The following is an 18882-nucleotide window of genomic DNA, read 5'->3' as shown; positions in this document are numbered from 1 at the left end:
GTCTGGCAGTCATTTCTGAGATGTGTTTGATGTAGGGGAGAGTAGCTAGGGTTTCTGGACGCGATGTTTTCTGCTTGTTTGAGTTTGTTGCTGAGAAAATGGCAGACTGTGTTCATTGGGTATCTATTCATTTTGAATACACCGTATAGGTGATTTTCCTCTGCTCTGTGTAGTTCCTCTGTGCTGCAGTGTGTGGTGGTTCATTGAAATAATGTTCTAATGCAGCTTCGTTTGGGGATGTTGGGATGATTCTCAACACCTACCAGCCTTGCCCTTTCCACTGACAGGAACATACTGCCACTGGATTTATTTGTTTACATCAAAAACCTCAACCTGAGCTACAAATATTCTCAAAACACGCTCTCCCAGCTAGTAAAAATTGCGTACGTTGGATTCAAGTGAAACAATGAATATTGTTAACGTTTTGGGTCCAGTGACTTTTCCTCATAACGAGGAAAGGTCACCAGACCCAGAATGTTAACTTTGATTTCTCTTCACACATGTTGCTGGACCTGCTGAGCTTTTCCAACAACTTCTGTTTTTGTTTCTGATTTACAGATTATTTCAGTTCTAAAAATGAATATCGTACTTTTCAAGACCCTGCCCACTGCAATACACTGCCTTGAGAGCAAGGGCGGTCACTCTCATCTCAGTTGCCTGCTAACATTAGCATTTTGCTCAAAGAGGCAAGCCTATTAGGATGGAGAGGGAGAAAGTTAGTAAGAAAATGAACAAAAAGTCCTCTGTCCAAACATTCTGTTGAAAACTCAAATGGGTGAAGGTCTGCACAGGTTCTGACACTCGTCCATTGCAACTCTGGTGAGAGAGCTGCAGAAATGCTGATTTTACTGTTTTTTCTGTGGCCGATCTTGGCTGGAACTCTTGGTGTGACACTGAGGGAGTACTGCACTGTTCAAAGTGTGATTTTTTTCCGGGTGAAATGATAAACCAAGGGACCGGCTGCTCTCTGAGGTGAATGTAAAAGAAGACTTACTCTTCAGCCAGGAACCTGGACGTTATCACTTTGCCCTTTATAGGAATTTGCTGCATGCAAATTGCCTGTCACATTTCCTACATTATAACAATGAAGTTTTGTTTTGAAGTGAGGCCATTGACTAAAATAATTGTTAGAAACGAAAATCGCTTCTCAATAATCGCTCTAGACAAATTCAGGAAAACAAAGTTTTATTAGCAAGTCTGCAGAGTTGGGCACTCTTCTGAGAAAAGCGCGCCAGGCTAACAAAGTTTTCGATTAAATACAGTTCAAGCTCCTCCCTTCTATAGCTCTAAAGAGTCACGAGGTTCACATTCTGAACATTCATTATTTTTCCATTCTGGACCCTTATCACAAAGTCTGCAGTATATGTCTCCCTAGTTGTTTTTCTAGCCTGCAGTCTTATCAGTCAAGGACTTATTCTTCTCTGTCAGAGTTAGTGGTCTTATCAATCAAGGACTTGTTTTTCTACTCTGTCTCGTCCTTTATTATAGAGAAGCATGTTTTACCCTACCCCCACGGCTCTATTCCCCTTAGACTCTGAGGTCATGCACATCTTAACTATTTGTACCGAAATCGTCTCTCACAATAATGAAAGGCATTATATAAATGTAAGCCTTTTTTTTCTTCCACTGATCCTATTTCAGGCTGACAGGAGAACTCCACACAAAAATTCATACATCTTTGGATCCTAAATGACAAAATGATTATGTCAATAATATTCAGCAGAGGGCATCATTGTATGGTAGTTATTAAGTCATTGAGTCATAGAGGTGTACAACCAGATATCCTAAATGAATCTAATCCCATTTACCAGCACTTGGCCCATATCTCCTGAAACCCTTCATATCCATGTACACATCCAGATGCCTTTTAAATGTTATAATTGTACCAGCCTCCACGTCTTCCTCTGGCAACTTGTTCCATACACGTATCACCCTCTGTGTGAAAAAGTTGCCCCTTAGATCCCTTTCATATCTTTTCCCTATCACCCTAAACCTATGCCCTCTAGTTCTGGGCTCCCCCACCCTAGGGAAGCGACCTTGTCTATTTACCCTATCCATGCCCCTCATGATTATATAAACCTTTATAAGGTCACCCCTCAGCCTTTGACACAGGAAAAATAGCCCCAGCCTGTTCAGCCCCACCCCATAGCTCAAACCCTCCAACCCTGGCAACATCCTTGTAAATCTGTTCTGAACCGTTTCAAGTTTTACAACATCCTTCCTATAGCAGGGAGATCAGAATTGCACGCAGTATTCCAAAAGTAGCCTAACCAATGTCCTGTACAGCCACAATATGACCTCCCAACTCCTGTACTCAATGCACTGACCAATAAAGGCAAGCATACCAAACGCCTTCTTCCACTTTCATGGAGCTATGAACCTGCACTCCAAGGCCTCTTTGTTCAGCAACACTCCTCAGGACCTTACCACTGAGTGTATAAGTCCTGCCCTGATTTTGGAATTTAATTTTATAAGTTCTGCACATCACAGAAGAATATTTACCGCACAGAAAAATATATGCATCAGGAAATATATAGAACCTCGTAGATCGGTTTTAAAAATTCATTCAATTACTTGGTTACTTGCTTTTCATTTGTAAAAAGTGTCGGTGTTGTTAAGTTCCCTTTTTCTTGGACACTTCCTCTTTCCTTTCTTTTTTGGTTTGGTCTACAAGTACTGTTCGAACTCTGTTGTCTGGAATCAGTTGCTCTGTGGTACAAAATGTGCAATGTTGATTTTACTTTAGTTTGATTTTTCCTAATTCTTTGGCGGGGCCTAGAGACACCTCACATCAGCAACAGTTGCAGCTTATATTTCCAAAATGCAAAGTGTGTGCTGAGCGAAGTCCAAATGTGCTCTGTAAGTTGATGGATATTGAGTAAACACCAAGCCTCCATCTCTGCCTGTATTGGTGGACAAATAGGCACAGTACAGATGTAAAAGCAAAACACTGCAGATGCTGGAAATCTGAAACAAACACAGAGACTACTGGAGAAACTCATCAGGTCTGGAAGCATCGTGCAGAAAGAGAAACAGAGTTAACGAAAACAGAAATCGCTGGAAAACTCAGCAGGTCTAGCAGTATCATTGTCAAGTTAGTCTTCAGAACATGGTATAGGTACAAAAGAACTGTGGGTAAGAGTAGACCATTCAGCCCCTCTAACCTGCCCTGCCATTTATACAATCATGGCTGATCTCATCTTGGCCTCAACTCCACTTTCCTGCCAGCTCTCCTTAACCCTTTAACCTGTTACTAATTAAAAATCTGTCTATCTCCTTCATAAATTTACTCAATGTCCCAGCATTCACCATACACACATACACTTTGAAAGAAGTCATTCTAGATCACCTCTCATTCTGGATTGGCCCACATGAGGAAACGTCCTCTCTACACCTACTTTGTCAATCCCCTTTAGCATTTTATTGACCCAGTTAGATCTCCTGTCATCCGTTTAAAGTCTAGTCTGAATTGCCCTAATGTTCTCTGACATAAAACAGCACCAACAGTGAACCTTTCGAGGGAGTCTACTCTGAATAGTTTAACGAGCTGTCCAATTAAACAAAAAGCAGCTTGGCACAAAATGAAATTAGGATATCATCAAATTTTATGTCTTTTGTTAGTTGATCCACTGAAGCTTCAGCAAAGAGAACTTTCAAAACTAAATAATAAAGATTTTTCTTTGCCCACTGGTTGCAAAAGGCCGAAGCATATTGATGGGCACTACCTGCCACCTCTTCAGGGACAAACGGGCACTGACAAGATCAAGGAAGAGAAGCGCCAACCTACTTAGGTGGATGTTAAAGATCTCATGGCACCATTTGAAAAGAGCAGGGAGTTCCCTGGTCTCCCAGGCCAACATTGCTCTCACAAGCAAAAATAGATTAATGAGGTATACAAGATAATGAGAGGAATGGATAGAGTCAATAGCCAGAGACTTTTCCCCAGGGCAGGATTGATGGGTACGAGGGATCATAGTTTTAAGATATTAGGAGAAAGGTATAGAGGAGACGTCAGAGGTAGGTTCTTTATGCAGAGAGTTGTGAGTGCATGGAATGCGTTGGCAGCGGAGGTGGTGGAAGCAGAGTCATTGGGGACATTTAAGCGACTGCTGGACATGCACATGGACAGCAGTGAATTGAGGGGTGCGTAGGTTAAGTTATTTTATTTTACATTAGGATTAATGCTCAGCACAACATCATTGGCCAAAGGGTCTGTTCTGTGCTGTACTTTTCTATGTTCTATGTTCGAACTAGTCCATTTGGGATCAAGGCACGCATTGCCTGCAGTGATTGCGCATCACAATCTATTTACTGGCTGTATAGTGTCTGTGGATATCCTGGGAAAGTGTTACGGTGCTGGACAGTCCTCTCTCTCGAAGTACTATAATTGGTTTTCAACCAAGCCTTGGGTCACCCAATATCTCCTGAAGTGCTTTGTTGCCAAGTTTTGTTTGATAATTGCTGTTGTGAAGCACCTCGGGATGTTTTCCTCAGCCGAAGGTGCTACATAAATGCAAGTTGTTCTGAGTGTGGAGTAGAGAAAGGAATAGATGAATGCTGAATTAGGGACTGGGGTCAGGAAGAATTTCTCACCAGGAGTAATCAATGCAGTCTACATTGCAACTTCCCACACATCTATCCGTTGAGTATTTCTGAGGGCAGTATTTGGAGGACTGCCAGCAGTAGGGACTTACAGTGTTTCCCCTGACAGAACTTTGCTGACCATGCCTCAGATAAGCTAAGAAAAGAAATTGAGCCAAGTGCTGAGACACTATTTGCTCCATTGACACAAAGGTTTCAAATGAATTCCTTCCAGATCCTTAAATATGCTTCCTTGCCTGATGATGCCATCAGCTTACAAGCAAGTGCCAGGGGCTCCTGTGGTGCAGTAGTAGTGTCCCCACCTCTGAGCCAGGGGTTCAAGCCCACCCCACCTGCTCCAGAGGTGTGTCATAACATCTCTGAACAGGTTGTTTAATGATATCTGTCAGTGCCCTTTGGACGGTGTATTTTTAGTCTGAGTTTAAATACAGCTCCTGGAGGACAGGTGGAGGCAGTGACGTTGAAGATTTGGAGAGGGAGCCGGGCTGAAGGGAGAGCAGCATTTCCCCAGCATCAGCAAAGAGAGGAAGGATGGAGGCGAGAGTCTGAAACCCAACCGGGGACAGACAATCAGAGAGAGAGAGAGAGAAAATATTTAAACCGCTCACCGCTTGGCAAGACAACTTTCTCACTACACGCCAGACAGAATTACACACATTGCATTCAAGGTAAGGAAATTAATTCCGAATACTTAAAATAGTGGGATTCAAAACTCCTTTGCTGGTCAATTCGAATATTGGTTAACCTTTTTTTAAAAAAAGATGCTTTGAGTCCAAATCGATTTTGCTTCTCTGTTGAATGGGATTTCGTTACACAGTGGGCAAGACCGTTTGTTTTTACACTGGGCGACGTGTAGTTTCCCTGAGACCCAAGTATCTAACTTGGTCAATTGGAGCAGATCGACTTGCCTTAACAACAACAAAAAAAAAACTATGATGGTCTTGATAGATTTGTCAAAGTTTGGAGCAGATTTTTGAGAATTGCGCAATGCAGCCGTCTCTCTCGATTAAAACAAAAGGATGACCGGTACCTCACAGAATAGTACAGCACAGCAAGTGCCCATTCGGCCCACGGAGTCAGTGCTAATTCTTTGAAAGATCGAAGCAATTAATCCCCATTCTCCCTTTATCCCCAGGCATCGCAAGTCTTTGCTCCTCCAGTCTCCAATGAATTGTACCAATGTACTAGATAGAGTCATACAGCATGGGAACAGACCCTTCGCTCCGATCCATCCACGCCAACCAGATTTCCCAAACTAAATTTCGACCTACTTTCCTGTGTTTGGCCCATATCCCTGTAAACCTTTCCTAATCATGTAACCATCCAAATGTTTTTTTAAATGTTGGAATTGTACCTGCATCTCCCACTTTCTCTAGTTATGCCCCCCTAGTTTTGAACTCCCTTACCCTAAGGAAAAGACCTTTGCTATTCACCTTATCTATAGCCCTCATGATTTTATAAACCTCTATAAGGTCACCCCCCAACCTCCTGTGCTCCAGTGAAAACAGTCCCAGCCTCTCCTTATAACTCAAGCCCTCCAGTCCAGGCAACATCCCGGTAAATCTCTTCTCAACCCTCTCTGATTTAATCATGCCCTTCCTATAGCAGGGCAACCAGAACTAAACACAGTACCCTAGAAATGGCCTGACCAACATCCTGTACAACCTCAACCTGATGCCCCAACTCCTATACTCAATGGTCTGAGCAATGAAGGCAAATGCGCTAAATGCCTTCTTAACCACCCTTTCAAAGAACTATGCAACTTTCAAAGAACTATGTACCTGAACCCCTAGGTCTCTCTGTTTAACAACACTATCCAGGACGCTACCCATTAAATATATAAGTCCTGCTCTTGTTTGTTTTCCCAAAATGCAATTTATCCAAATTAAACTCCATCTCCCACTCCTCAGCCTTTTGGTCTAATTGATCAAAATCCCTTTGTAATCTTAAATAACCTTCTTCCCTGTCCACTATCCCAACAACCTCCATTTTCTTGCAAACTTACAAACCATACCTCCTATATTCTAATCCAAATCATTTAAATAAATGGATAATAAAAGTGGAGCCAGGACCAATCCCTATGGAACACTATTGGTCCCAGGCCTCCAGTCTGAGAAACAACCCTCCACCACCACCCTCTGTCTCTTACCATCAAGCCAATTTGTATCCAACTGGCCAGCTCTCCCTGAATCCCATGTGATCTAACGTTACTGATTAATCTACCTTGCGGAATGGCAGGTGTTGTCAAACGCTGACAACACCTGCCATTCTGCTCTCATTGATCTTTTTAGTTACGTCCTCACAAAAACCCAATCACAATTTCCCACGCACAAAATCAAGCTGACTATCCCTTATCGTCCGTTGCCTCTTTCCAAATACATGTAGATCCTGTCCCTCAGGATTCCCTCCAACAACTTACCCACCACCAATGTCGGGCTCACCGGTCTATAGTTCCCAAGCTTCTCCTTACCACCTTTGTAAAATAAAGGCACAACATTAGCCACCCTCCAGTCCTCCAGCACCTCTTCTGTGGCTATAGATGATACAAATATCTCTGCTAGCGGCCCTGCAATTTCTTCCCAAACTTCCCACAACATCCTGGGACGCACTAGATTAGATCCTGGAGATTTATCCACGTTTCTGTTTTTTAAGACCTCCAGCACTTCCTCTTCTGTAATGTGGACTATTTTCAAGACTGATCATTGTACTATTTATTACTGGCATTGTAATGCCGATTCCCAGGAATCACAAGATGTCAGTGCCACATTCTTGTACACATGCATTAACCTTTAGCATCTCTCATTTAGGAGTTAGGATGCTTCCACTAGCATTGATGGAACTAGCAGGGCTTCGTTATCTCTGTGTTACTCAGTCTACTTCACAGTCTGTCAGCACTTTCTCAGAATACCAACATTTATATCACTCCTTAGTTGAGATAAGTATATGATACTCCAAAGATCAATCATCATAATCATGAACATTATCGTACAACTAGCAGAATGTTAATGCATAGCTGACAAATTGTTATCTTACTTCCATTTAATTTAGGAGGAATCGTGCAAGGTCAGTGTAATGTTCTGATAATGAATACTGTAAGGAGACTGCAGCATTGGAACGTAACAAAGGGAGGGGTCCTGTTTGCCCCTGGAGCCAGGACTATGGCAAGAGGGAGGATTTGGAGCCATGTTTTGGCAAAATGCTTAACCCAGATCCTGGAGCAAAAGGAATGCACTTAAGAAAGGATGGTCAAGGCCCTGCAGGGGGTGCAGAGGAGATTTACCAGAATGGTACCAGGGACAAGAGGGTTGCAGTTCTGTGGAGTGCCTGGTTAGAATATTTTGGAGAGTGGCGAGATTGTGGAAGCTGCCTTTACTGAGCATGGTTGAGACAAAGACCACAGATGCACTCAAAGGGGAAGCAGGATACACAGAAGAAGCAGACCGAGCAATAACCTTTAAAAAGGAAATTGGATAAATACTAGCAGAGAAATACTTGTAAGGCTATCAAGAAAGAGAAGGAGAGGGAGGAATTATCCGGCTAGCTTTTCCAAAGATCTGGCACAGTCACACTGAACTGAATAGCCTCTTTCTGTGCTGCACCATTATATGATTCTGTGAACTGCCCATTGGTACCCTACTGACTTGTGATGTTAACCTGGGAGTTGGTATAAGTGTTCCCTTATTCCATTGCCAGTGTACCTCTGACCTGATCATTCTTTGTAATACCAATATTTACAGCCACTTAAAGCATGGACGTCAGGCTGTAAATGAAAGTAGATTGCACTTGAATCAATATGTTTGCACTTGAATCAAAAGCCAGAGGTGGAAGGTGTTAAATCAGCGCTTTTCAAAGTGATGGTTGGGATCCAAGTTGGAGTTAAGACCTGAAATGTTGGGGTCATGAGATCTGAGGCCATTATGATTGCTATGGAACTACGCACCAATAACAAAAGCTGTGCTCGCACTCTCACTGAGGAGTTGCCCCAATTTTCAAGCCTCAAAATGGCTTTACAGTGGGAGAAAGTTTGGGAAGCGCTGTATAAGAGCATATATCCACATAATCCTTTCGAGATCTATTTGTTTATCAGCGCTTTATTCTAATTACTTCTCTCTGTGACTCCCAATAGATGCACCAGTTCGGTACTAGGCTGCTATGTTTTTTGTTACAGGAGAAGCTCCTAATGGATGAAGCCCAGAGATGAAAGTGTTATTGATTAGCATTAAGGTCGAGCTTTGTAGCTATAATATCACAGCACTGAATTGCAGACAAATTAATGTGTATTAGAAATCACACAAAAGAACTCAATTCACAAATGTTTAAAATGGCAAAGTGTGCAAACAGCCTGGGCTGTTATTAAAGGGATACAATATTAATCGATGATCGAAACTTATAATCATTGGGAAAATTTCAGATGATTTTCCTGCATTTTCACCAAGTGAAGGATCTTTCCTTTTAATTGGTTGGGTCAACAGAAACATTGAAAGTTTTATTTTTCATGACTCATGATAATTTTTAGCTTGATAAGAATGTTTTTTGATACAAGGTACGAGAGGGCTCTGCGTTTAATCTCATCATTCTTGACACACAGTGTTCACCAGCTCAGTTATGTATCTTCTGATCAGACGATGAAGAAATCCAGACTCCTCCCTGTTCAATCAGAGGTTGTGTCAGCTCAGAGGATGCAGGTCAGCCATTGCACTGGGAGACCACAACAATGGAAATGGAGAGAAAATCCCTTCCATTTCATTTATCTAGCACCATACCCTGGAAGGGTGCACATTGCGCTGCCCCCCACAAACCCTCAAAACACTATGCCCCATTCACTCACATAATATGGCTCCCATTCCTTAGAGCAGTGATGCAGAAAGTGAAAGGTGATGTAGGTGAATGGCAGCAATATTTATTGTCAGTGTTCGTAACAGAGAGACTTTGGACTTTGAAAAGAGCTTGTGCAACCCTACAAGACACAGTCTGCATTCATATCTGGTCATAGCTGCCTGCAGTATCAACCGTTTCATTGTGTTCGCACTGCTAAATTGTTTCATTAATTTAATGCTGGTTTCATTCTTTGCAGTAACTAACAATGGCGAAGAAGTCTTCCTATCTGGACAATATGGTTGGGGTGGGTGACATGGTGCTGTTAGACCCCCTCACTGATGAATCTTTACTCTCTAACCTCAAGAAAAGATTCAATAACAATGACATTTATGTAAGTACATTGAAGAAAGCCTCATGATGTCTGTAACAGTAAGTTGAGTCTCGTATTGTACAATTAATAAATGTACTGTTCAGGTGAGGCGCTGAACCCCAGGAAGGCCAGTCCGTGCAGAGTTAGCTAATCTCAGCCAGGCCATGGATGAGACGGCAGGATTTCTGGGTTAGGGTCAGTCATCATTTCAACTCCTGATTGCTATCTAGTGACTTTCACTGGACAGGATAAAATCTGGCTATGATTCCACTGACAATAGTGTGGGTTTGAGAGGCTATAAGTCCCATTTACCCTTCACCTGAGTAAAGGACAAAAATACAGGGAATTTTCAGCCTCTCTGTCTTAACTGATGCAAGTAAGGAATGACAAATAGGAAAGTGACCAGAGGGCAATCTGTGCCTATGGAACCGTTTCCCAGCAGGAATCAATGTTTACAGGAACAGAGAGGGGAGAACATTTTGGAGCTGATAGGGAGGGAGAAATTGTGAATAGTTTGTAAATATACATGCCAAAGATTCCCTCAGGTATTGTCCTAAACAGTTGGGAGAATGCCCAGCCAACTCTGTCAGCACTGACGACTGATGTGGCTGGGACTGATTGGGAGATAGACTGAGGCACAGTCGGCTCTGCTATAACACGATATCTCTGTTCTCGTGCAATCCCGTGTGATAAGAAAGTTGCGTAGTAGCAGCACCATTTAAACTAATGGGGGCAGAATCACATTATAACCAATACCTGCTTTAAAAGTTTGCGCTGTAGAAACAGTGTGCCCAATTTGTCAATTGCATTACAGTGAATTTGCATTGATGAAACGTGCATTATAGCAGAACGACAAAAAATTCTTAGTGATACCTCATCCATTATATGGCAGAGAATGGTCTGTGAGTTTGATCGGGTATTTTATTTGGGCACTGCAGAAAGAGGAGATCTTGTGGGTAACATCCCTGCCCCTGAGTGAGAAGCTCCAGCTTTGAGTCCCACCCGATGGCCAAGAAAGATGTGTTCCTCTCACAGCCATACAGCTTGGTCGTTTGCCTATAAGTCCTTCCAACACATGCCAATAGCAGATGATGAGAGCGGGAGAGATTCTTGATCAACCATGTGCTGGAAAGAAAGTTGGAGCCACTACCATCACTATCCAACCCCAGCAACCTGGCATCCAGGTTCTAAGCCAGCACCACAGTATGTACACATTACCTAATGTACAATGGGTGCCACTGAATGGGGTTGTAGCAGTGTGCTCAGACCTGAGTGAAGTGTGTACTAATGTGGTCAGGGCTCAAAAGCTGAACTAGGACAATCTTGAGTACTATCACTAGGATGCTGATACACTCTTGGTGTTTAATATTTTTTCTCAGACTTACATTGGGAGTGTGGTTATTTCGATCAATCCCTATATGATGCTACCAATCTACAGCCTGGAGAAGATCAATGCGTACCGCAGCTGTAACCTGTATGAGCTGAGTCCTCACATGTAAGTACTGCAGTCAACAGAAACACTGAACGCTATCCCTTCCCTTGTCACTGATTTCCATGATGACAATAGAGAATTGCTAGCCTCTATAAATGACCTGGATGAGGGTGTAGAAGGATGGGTTAGTAAATTTGCCGATGACACTAAAACCTATGGAGTTGTGGACAGTGTGGAAGGATGTTGCAGCTTACAGAGGGACAACAATTGGCTGCAGAGCAGGGCTGAGAGGTAGCAAATGGAATTTCATGTGGAAAGGTGTGAGGTAATTTGCTTTGGAAGGAGTAACAGAAATATAGAGTACTGGGCTAATGGTAAGATTCTTGGTAATGTGGATGAGCAGAGAGATCTCGTTGTCCATGTCCATAGATCACTGAAACCTGCCACCCAGGTCGATAGGATTGTTAAGAAGGCGTACGGTGTATTAACTTTTATTAGTAGAGGGATTGAGTTTCAGAGCCATGAGGTTATGCTGCAGCTGTACAAAACTCTGGTGCGGCTGCACTTGGAGTATTGCGTACAGTTCTGGTCACCACATTACAGGAAGGATGTGGAAGCTTTGGAAAGGGTGCAGAGGAGATTTACCAGGATGTTGCCTGGTATGGAAGGAAAGTCTTATGAGGAAAGGCTGAAGGACTTGAGGCTGTTTTCGTCAGAGAGAAGGTTAAGAGGTGACTTAATACAGGCATGCAAGCTGAACAGAGGGTTAGATAGGGTGGACAGTGAAAGCTTTTTTCCTCGGATGGTGATGGCTAGCACAAGGGGACATAGCTTTAAATTGAAGGGTGATAGATACAGGACAGATGTCAGAGGGAGTGTCTTTACTCAGAGAGTAGTAAGGGCATGGAATGTACTGCCTGCAGCAGTAGTGGACCTGTCATCACTTCAGGGCATTTAAATGGTCATTGGTTAAACATATGGATGATATTGGAATAGGTTAGATGGGCTTCAGATTGGTTTCACAGGTCAGCGCAACATCAAGGGCCAAAGGGCCTGTACTGCGCTGTAATGTTCTGTGTTCAATGTTCCATTTGACCAGCCACTTAGCAGGCCAGTGGCCATAGACTCCCTGCTAAGGTCTTGTTCCATAGCTGACAGCAGGTCATAGTCACAGAGTCATACAGCATGGAAACAGACCATTCAGTCCAACCAGTCCATGCTGAACATAATCCCAAACTAAATTACTCCTGCCTGCCTGCTCCTGCCCTATGTCCCTCCAAACCTTTCCCATTCATGTATATATCCAAATGTCTTTTAAATATTGTAGTGTCTCATATATTTTGCCCAGTGGCCATTGTACATGTGCAGGTTTAGAGTGAGCATTGGCAGACTGTTCGGCTGTGGAAGACATCACAGTGGAGCCTAATTCTATCCTAATACACTGCCTGTGTTAGGTTCTTTTTCTTGAGATTCTTACACACATGATGCAACTGCAATACGCCAAAGTCTGTGAACAGTCAAACTTTATTAAGCAAGTACAAGCTGTGGAGGAACCCTTAACCCTATTCGCAGGGCTTTGTGAAGCTGTGCCAAGAGATCTCTCTGAACAAGGGAACAGTCCTCCCTTTAATACAGAATTTTACATTTCCATCAGTAATGCCCACAAGACAGCCCCCAGCCACTCCCCCATAGTCACATCCCACTCATGACACAATGGAGTGATTTGATTATTTCCAGAAACAATATGATGTAGATCATCCCTTAATGGTGTAACTGCAGGGTGTGGTCAGAACTTTGACTGCAGTGTTCTTATTGCTTCTGAATAGGAGATGAGAATGTAAATTTACTCTGAATAGTCGGAGATGGCAATGTAAATTTGATCACATTGTACCTGTAAGACAGAGAAACATACCACCCTACGTCTAGAGCATTCAATTTCTTACAGCTCAGCAGAGCAAATTAACCCCTTAACATTTCATTTCCTCCTTTTATCATTCCATGATAACCACCTAAAAGGTGCTACCAACTTATTCATACGAATCTTACAGCCAGTATTTTAAGCAAGTTATTGACACACAACATACAATGATTATAACAACAAAAATTACTAGTCCGTGCAGTAGATAGGATCCCCAGGATCCTCCTCCATGGGAAAAAAGTGTTTACCAGTAAAGTTCTTAAATCCACAGTCCTTAGTGGCCACTCCACCCCCTCCAAGTAGAGTGGAAACGAGCCAGTTATCCAAAAACACCTTCAATAAACTCCAACCTGAAAACAAAATCCAGTCTGTCCTTGTGCATCCCTCCACGGAGAAATCTGAATTCTTGGATAAGGGCAGTTAAATACTTAACAAAACTGTTGAGACTTCCATCTTTGCGGAGATGCTTCAGGTGGAGGATACTAGTGCATCTGAGTGTGCAGCAGCAGGCTAGGTGAGTGCAGCATTCTTTGCTGCTTCTACTCCTGCTCTGCTGTTAAATGTAACAAAGTCAACTGGCTGTTTTGATGTTAGCTTGATCAGTGAGCCTTCATCTCACTTAAATGATCGAAGGAGAAGGTAAAGCTCACGTGGTTTAATCTCCATAGGAAGGCCACTGACCAAAAGCGTTTGGACCTCCTCTTCACTGTTGTTAGCTTCTTCACTTCTTGTGCTCGTGACTGGGGAGATGATTGAATCCATTGGATCAGGTTGTGGAGGGGTGGGCGGTCGTCCGAAGGCATGCTTTACCTGTGAATGGAGAAACTCTAGAGACGATGTTAGCTGCTGAAAGTATCTTTGCTTATCCTCTCTCATTCCTTCCTTGCCAAGGTGGTTATCAGTATGAGGACAGTCACACATTTAACGACACTAAATTGTGTCTGCCTATTTCAACATTCTCAGTCGCCTTGGAGTCTGTTACTCTGTTCACTATTTATGACATTATCAAGTTTTATACAATCCATCAACTTCTAAATTGTACTGCCTAAACAATTCGGTCAATTATAAACAAGGATCAGTGGTCCTAAAATCAAACCCTCAGGGGACCCCATTCAAGTTATTCAAAAATTATTTTCCTTTAACAAATTAATACTTGGCTAATGTGAAAGCTGTCAGGAAAAGTATTTCACAGTTCCTGATTCCTAACTAAGTTTTTTTCTATAACTTCTGTTACTATTTACTTTGTGCTTAGTTGTAATAAAGTTTAATTTCAAGTCTTCTACTTTCCTGATCACTTAAGCAAGGCTTGAAGAAGGGCCTGTGCCCGAAACGTCGAATCTCCTGTTCCCTGGATGCTGCCTGACCTGCTGTGCTGTTCCAGCAATAAAGTTTCAACTTTACCAGCAGTAGTCACATGTAGATTTTTCCTTGCAGTTTAGTTTTTTTTTGCTGCTGTAACTACTAGTCAATCTTTAAACAGTCCTGCCAACTGAGAGTCATTCAAATGGAACTGATAGCCCATTGCTGGACACACTGCATTGTGTCCTGTCTGAAATTACAGTAAGCACTATACTAATTAAGTTCTTGTGTCATCTCACACACACACACAGATCTCTAATTCTAAAATGTTGGAAACAATTGATAGAATTAATATGTTTTACTTAGAATATGAAATCAGTACACAAATATTTCAATTTTTTTTGTTACCAAGTACCAATAGCTGATAGTATTGTGTAAACTTATAGACAACAGAAATGAGTAATCACTTAACAAAACAAAGCAACGTACGAATGTTTTCTAAACAGCTGCAATTTAAACTGACGTCTATGAACTGAAACTTAAAATGACAATAAAAGCAGAGTAAAATTAAATATTCCATGTATTATTAGCATTGGTAACAAAGCATCAGGTATAAACAGTTAGCCAACTGGAGTGATCCAGAAGCCTTTTAGCGCAGAGTGATCCAGGGGCGTCCCCCTGTAAACGCTGCACATTGACAAAGTCTGGTAATCCTGTTGTTTTTGGGGCAGGTGATCGATTTAGTGCCTGCTGGTTCACAGCAGGCAGCATATTTGATTATAGCCAATTGCTTGGGGAGGAAGATGGCTTTGTGAGTTCTGAATAGGTGTCCCTGACGAGGTCAGAAATCTGCATTGTGACCATAGCTGGTCATCAGTGTCATTATTTTGAAACATTATTGGCAGACCAGACATGTCATGAGGTACCTCCACTTTATATCCACTTGATCGTTCAGCTTGGTGTTTCAACGCTGATTCCTTACTTTGTCTATCCTTTCTGAATTTTTCCTTTACTCAGATCATAATCCTCTCACTGACTCTTCAGCACCTCCCAAGACTTAGGGTTTCCCTCATTATCACACACACTAACCCCTCTTTGACGTGCATTATTCTCCTCAGCTGGCCTGTTTAAATTTGTTCATTATTTCCTCAGCAACCTTTCTCCATGCAGGTATGAACGTTTTCCATTTAGTGCCCGTATTACGTTTCCAAATTAGCTCCTCTGCTTTTAAACGTTTATCTATGTCCCAAGTTCCTCCTATCAGCTAAATTTCATTTCCCAATTTTTTAATTTAAAATCCTGACAGGCGCCTGAACCGTTCCTCAATGTGGGGGTCATCCCGGCATAACCGATGCAAAGGGGTTCCAACACCCGACTTATCCAATGCCTGTCCCTTTTTTTTTCTAAGGTCTGAACTTCCTAACTTATTTCTCTATACTAGTCCAGTGTCTTCGGTCTCCACACCCACTTCAGGTCCTGACCTTCGCGTGGGGGATTCCCCTCTTAATAACCGGTCTAAGGCAGGGTGGTTGAGACAGGCACAGTAATTATCTTTAATTTTATGCACTATGTTCCGGGGCCTCAAACCTCACTATTAGAGGACTCAAACCTCCAAATTTGAGAGGGACTCTAACCTCCCTTTCGAGGGGGACTCTAACCTCCCTTTCGAGGGGGACTCTAACCTCCCTTTCGAGGAACTTATGGTTCTGAAAGCGAACTCGTTGGCGTGCAGATGCGTACGTTACCTCAGATATTCCGTCACTACAGAGTCCCAGGGGACAAGGGGTTAATTGAGTGATAGGTTAAGGAAAGAGATCAAGGTAAATCTTACCTCGTGGGCCCATCCGTCTCACATAACCGGCACTCAGACAATTGCTTATTCAGTCCGCCTAGAAACTCTGTATATGTTGGAGTCCCACCGCTACCACCAAATGTTAAGTTCTTTTCCTTGAGATTCTTACACACATGATGCAACTGCAATACGCCAACGTCTGTGAACAGCCAAACTTTATTAAGCAAGTACAAACTGTGGAGGAACCCTTAACCCTATTCGCAGGGCTTTGTGAAGCTGTGCCAAGAGATCTCTCTGAACAAGGGAACAGTCCTCCCTTTAATACAGAATTTTACATCTCCATCAGTAATGCCCACAAGACAGCCCCCAGCCACTCCCCCATAGTCACATCCCACTCGTGACACAATGGAGTGATTTGATTATTTTCAGAAACAATATGATGTAGATCATCCCTTAATGGCAAAATCTGGTGTAAGTCGTTTTAACTGCAGGGCGTGGTCAGAATTTTAACTGCAGTGTTCTTATTGATTCTGAATAGGAGATGACAATGTAAATTTACTCTGAGTAGTAGGAGATGGCAATATAATTTTTTTTAGATTGAGAAAATGTAAGAGAAACATGCCACCCTACCCGCGGGGCATCTAATTTCTTGAAGGTCAGCAGAGCAAATTCACCCCTTAACATCTGACCTGGACATGTACAGCAGCGATCACCAGATAAGGCAGGAACCATAGCTGTTTTGTTTTATCCTACACTGGTGGGCCTGAAACGTGTATTGCCTCCATTTCAAATAGTTAACTCAGCGCAGTCCAGGTAATTGAGCCTGGGACCTTGCTGGTCGTCTCTGCCACACAGGGTGAATCATTTCTCGATCAGCCTACCTGTTTCTACCTTTATATTATTAAATATCATCAATGTGTCTCATACAGTCCATGTAAACATGCAGGAGAATGGTTTGGCCCCACATGGTGACCATACAAATTTCATTCAGCTGCTGGGTCTGTATATGGCCCAATGCCTCTTTTTAATAATATGATTGTTGGTTCAAGTGAATGTATAACAAATTCAAGCAAACATAATCCCAGATAATTTCAGCTTTGTGAATGCTATTTCATTTGTTGAGAAGAAGCTAACAGAGCAAATATAAAGAAAATCCAGTTTAGAGTCTTAGAGATTGACAGCACAGAAGAAGATTCTTTGACCCATCATGTCAAAAACAACCACCTGGCTATCCTAACCTTTGTTCCCCAGCACTTAGCCCCATCGCCTTGGCATCGCGAGTGCCCATCTAAACACTTCTTCAGTGTTCTGAGGGGTTTCTGCCTCTGCCACCCTCACGGGCAGTGAGATCCAGATTCCCCACCACCCTCTGGGTGAAAAACATTCCCCCCTAAACACCCTGCCCCCTCACCTTCAGTCTATGCCCCCCTGATCATTGATGCCTCCATCAAGAGGGAAAAAATTCTTCCTGTCCACCCTAACAATGCCCCTCATCATTTTATCCAGCTCAATCATGTGCCCCCTCAGTCTCCTCTGCTCCAAGGAAAGCAACTCCAGACTGTCTGATCTCTCTCTCTGTCACTGAAACTCTCCAGCCCAGTAACATCCTGGGAAATCTCCTCTGAACACCACTCCCCCACCATGTAGATACGTTTGCCAGTGTTGGTTGAATGCCCTGTCAACAGTCACCATCTATGAAAAATGGGTAGTTGGACAAAGTACCAGAGGATAATCAGTGCCCTTGGAGCGAGAGAGCATCTTCAGGAGAGAAGAGGAAGTAATATTTGGAAGTTTGTCAAAATACGTCTAATAGATTTATGGTGTCCAGATGTATTTGTAAATCTAATGCTTCATGCAGCTAAGCAGCTGTAGTCCGACATGTGATGTACAATTGACATTTGGTCAACGTCTTGATTGTATTTCTGTAGCTCGGCTACACTGATCCTCAGTGCCTTAGGCAAGAAGGAGGGAAAAAAGTCCTGTGATGATTCCTGAATTGTATGTCTGTGGAGTTCAGGTAAAGAAGCACCTCCATGCTTGAATGATCTGCTGACATTTATTAAGGAGAGGGGGAAGGAAAACTGGGGGAAGGGTGAAACATAGCTGCCTGTTGCACAAGGATCACTACTTGTCAGTGTAACGTCTTTTGAAGCTGACAGTTTTTCTGTGGCTTCCTCGAGGTGACACTTTCCTTCAAGAAATATGAAGCCATGCATCAGAATTGGGGAAGGGTGCAGAAATTCAACAAGCAAAACAAGTTCTAACGATCACACTTCTCCCTACAGCTATGCCATTGCAGATGAGGCATACAGATCACTCCGAGATAGGGATAAGGACCAATGTGTTCTCATCACTGGCGAGAGTGGATCAGGAAAAACAGGTAATGTATCCTGAGGCACGTCCAACAAAACTGGCCTCTTGTCCAACTTGTGAAAGCCACCGAGAGCTTAATAAATTATGGGGTGTAATATAACAAAACAAACGTGCATTTATGGATTCTTTGCTCACCAGCCTGTTCAGAAGGTTCGCTAGGATAGTCTCTGGTGTGGAGAGATTATTGGATGAGCAAGGGCTAAACAAGTCACTGGAATTTAGAAAAATGAGAGGTGATCTCACTGAAACATTCTTAAAGGGCTTGACAGGGTCAGTGC

At 42.7% G+C, this 18882-nt stretch overlaps 1 protein-coding gene across 2 annotated transcripts in view; it reads left to right on the top strand.

Annotated features, from left to right (window-relative positions):
* Positions 1-5048: 5048 nt before the first annotated feature.
* The window catches only part of LOC122543207 (unconventional myosin-Ib-like), a 63611-nt gene continuing 49777 nt past the window's right edge, over positions 5049-18882 (top strand). For both annotated transcript variants that reach the window (XM_043681670.1, XM_043681669.1), the window contains exons 1-4: positions 5049-5270; positions 9677-9811; positions 11170-11285; positions 18517-18611. In XM_043681670.1, coding sequence (XP_043537605.1) covers positions 9686-9811; positions 11170-11285; positions 18517-18611 — 337 coding nt within the window. In that variant the 5' untranslated portion in view covers positions 5049-5270; positions 9677-9685. The remainder of the gene's footprint in view (positions 5271-9676; positions 9812-11169; positions 11286-18516; positions 18612-18882) is intronic.

The sequence above is a fragment of the Chiloscyllium plagiosum genome, chromosome 42 (assembly GCF_004010195.1).
Source record: "Chiloscyllium plagiosum isolate BGI_BamShark_2017 chromosome 42, ASM401019v2, whole genome shotgun sequence".
NCBI lineage: Eukaryota > Metazoa > Chordata > Chondrichthyes > Orectolobiformes > Hemiscylliidae > Chiloscyllium > Chiloscyllium plagiosum.
Note: the sequence above shows the minus strand (reverse complement) of the source record. Positions and strands in the feature narration are given on the sequence as shown.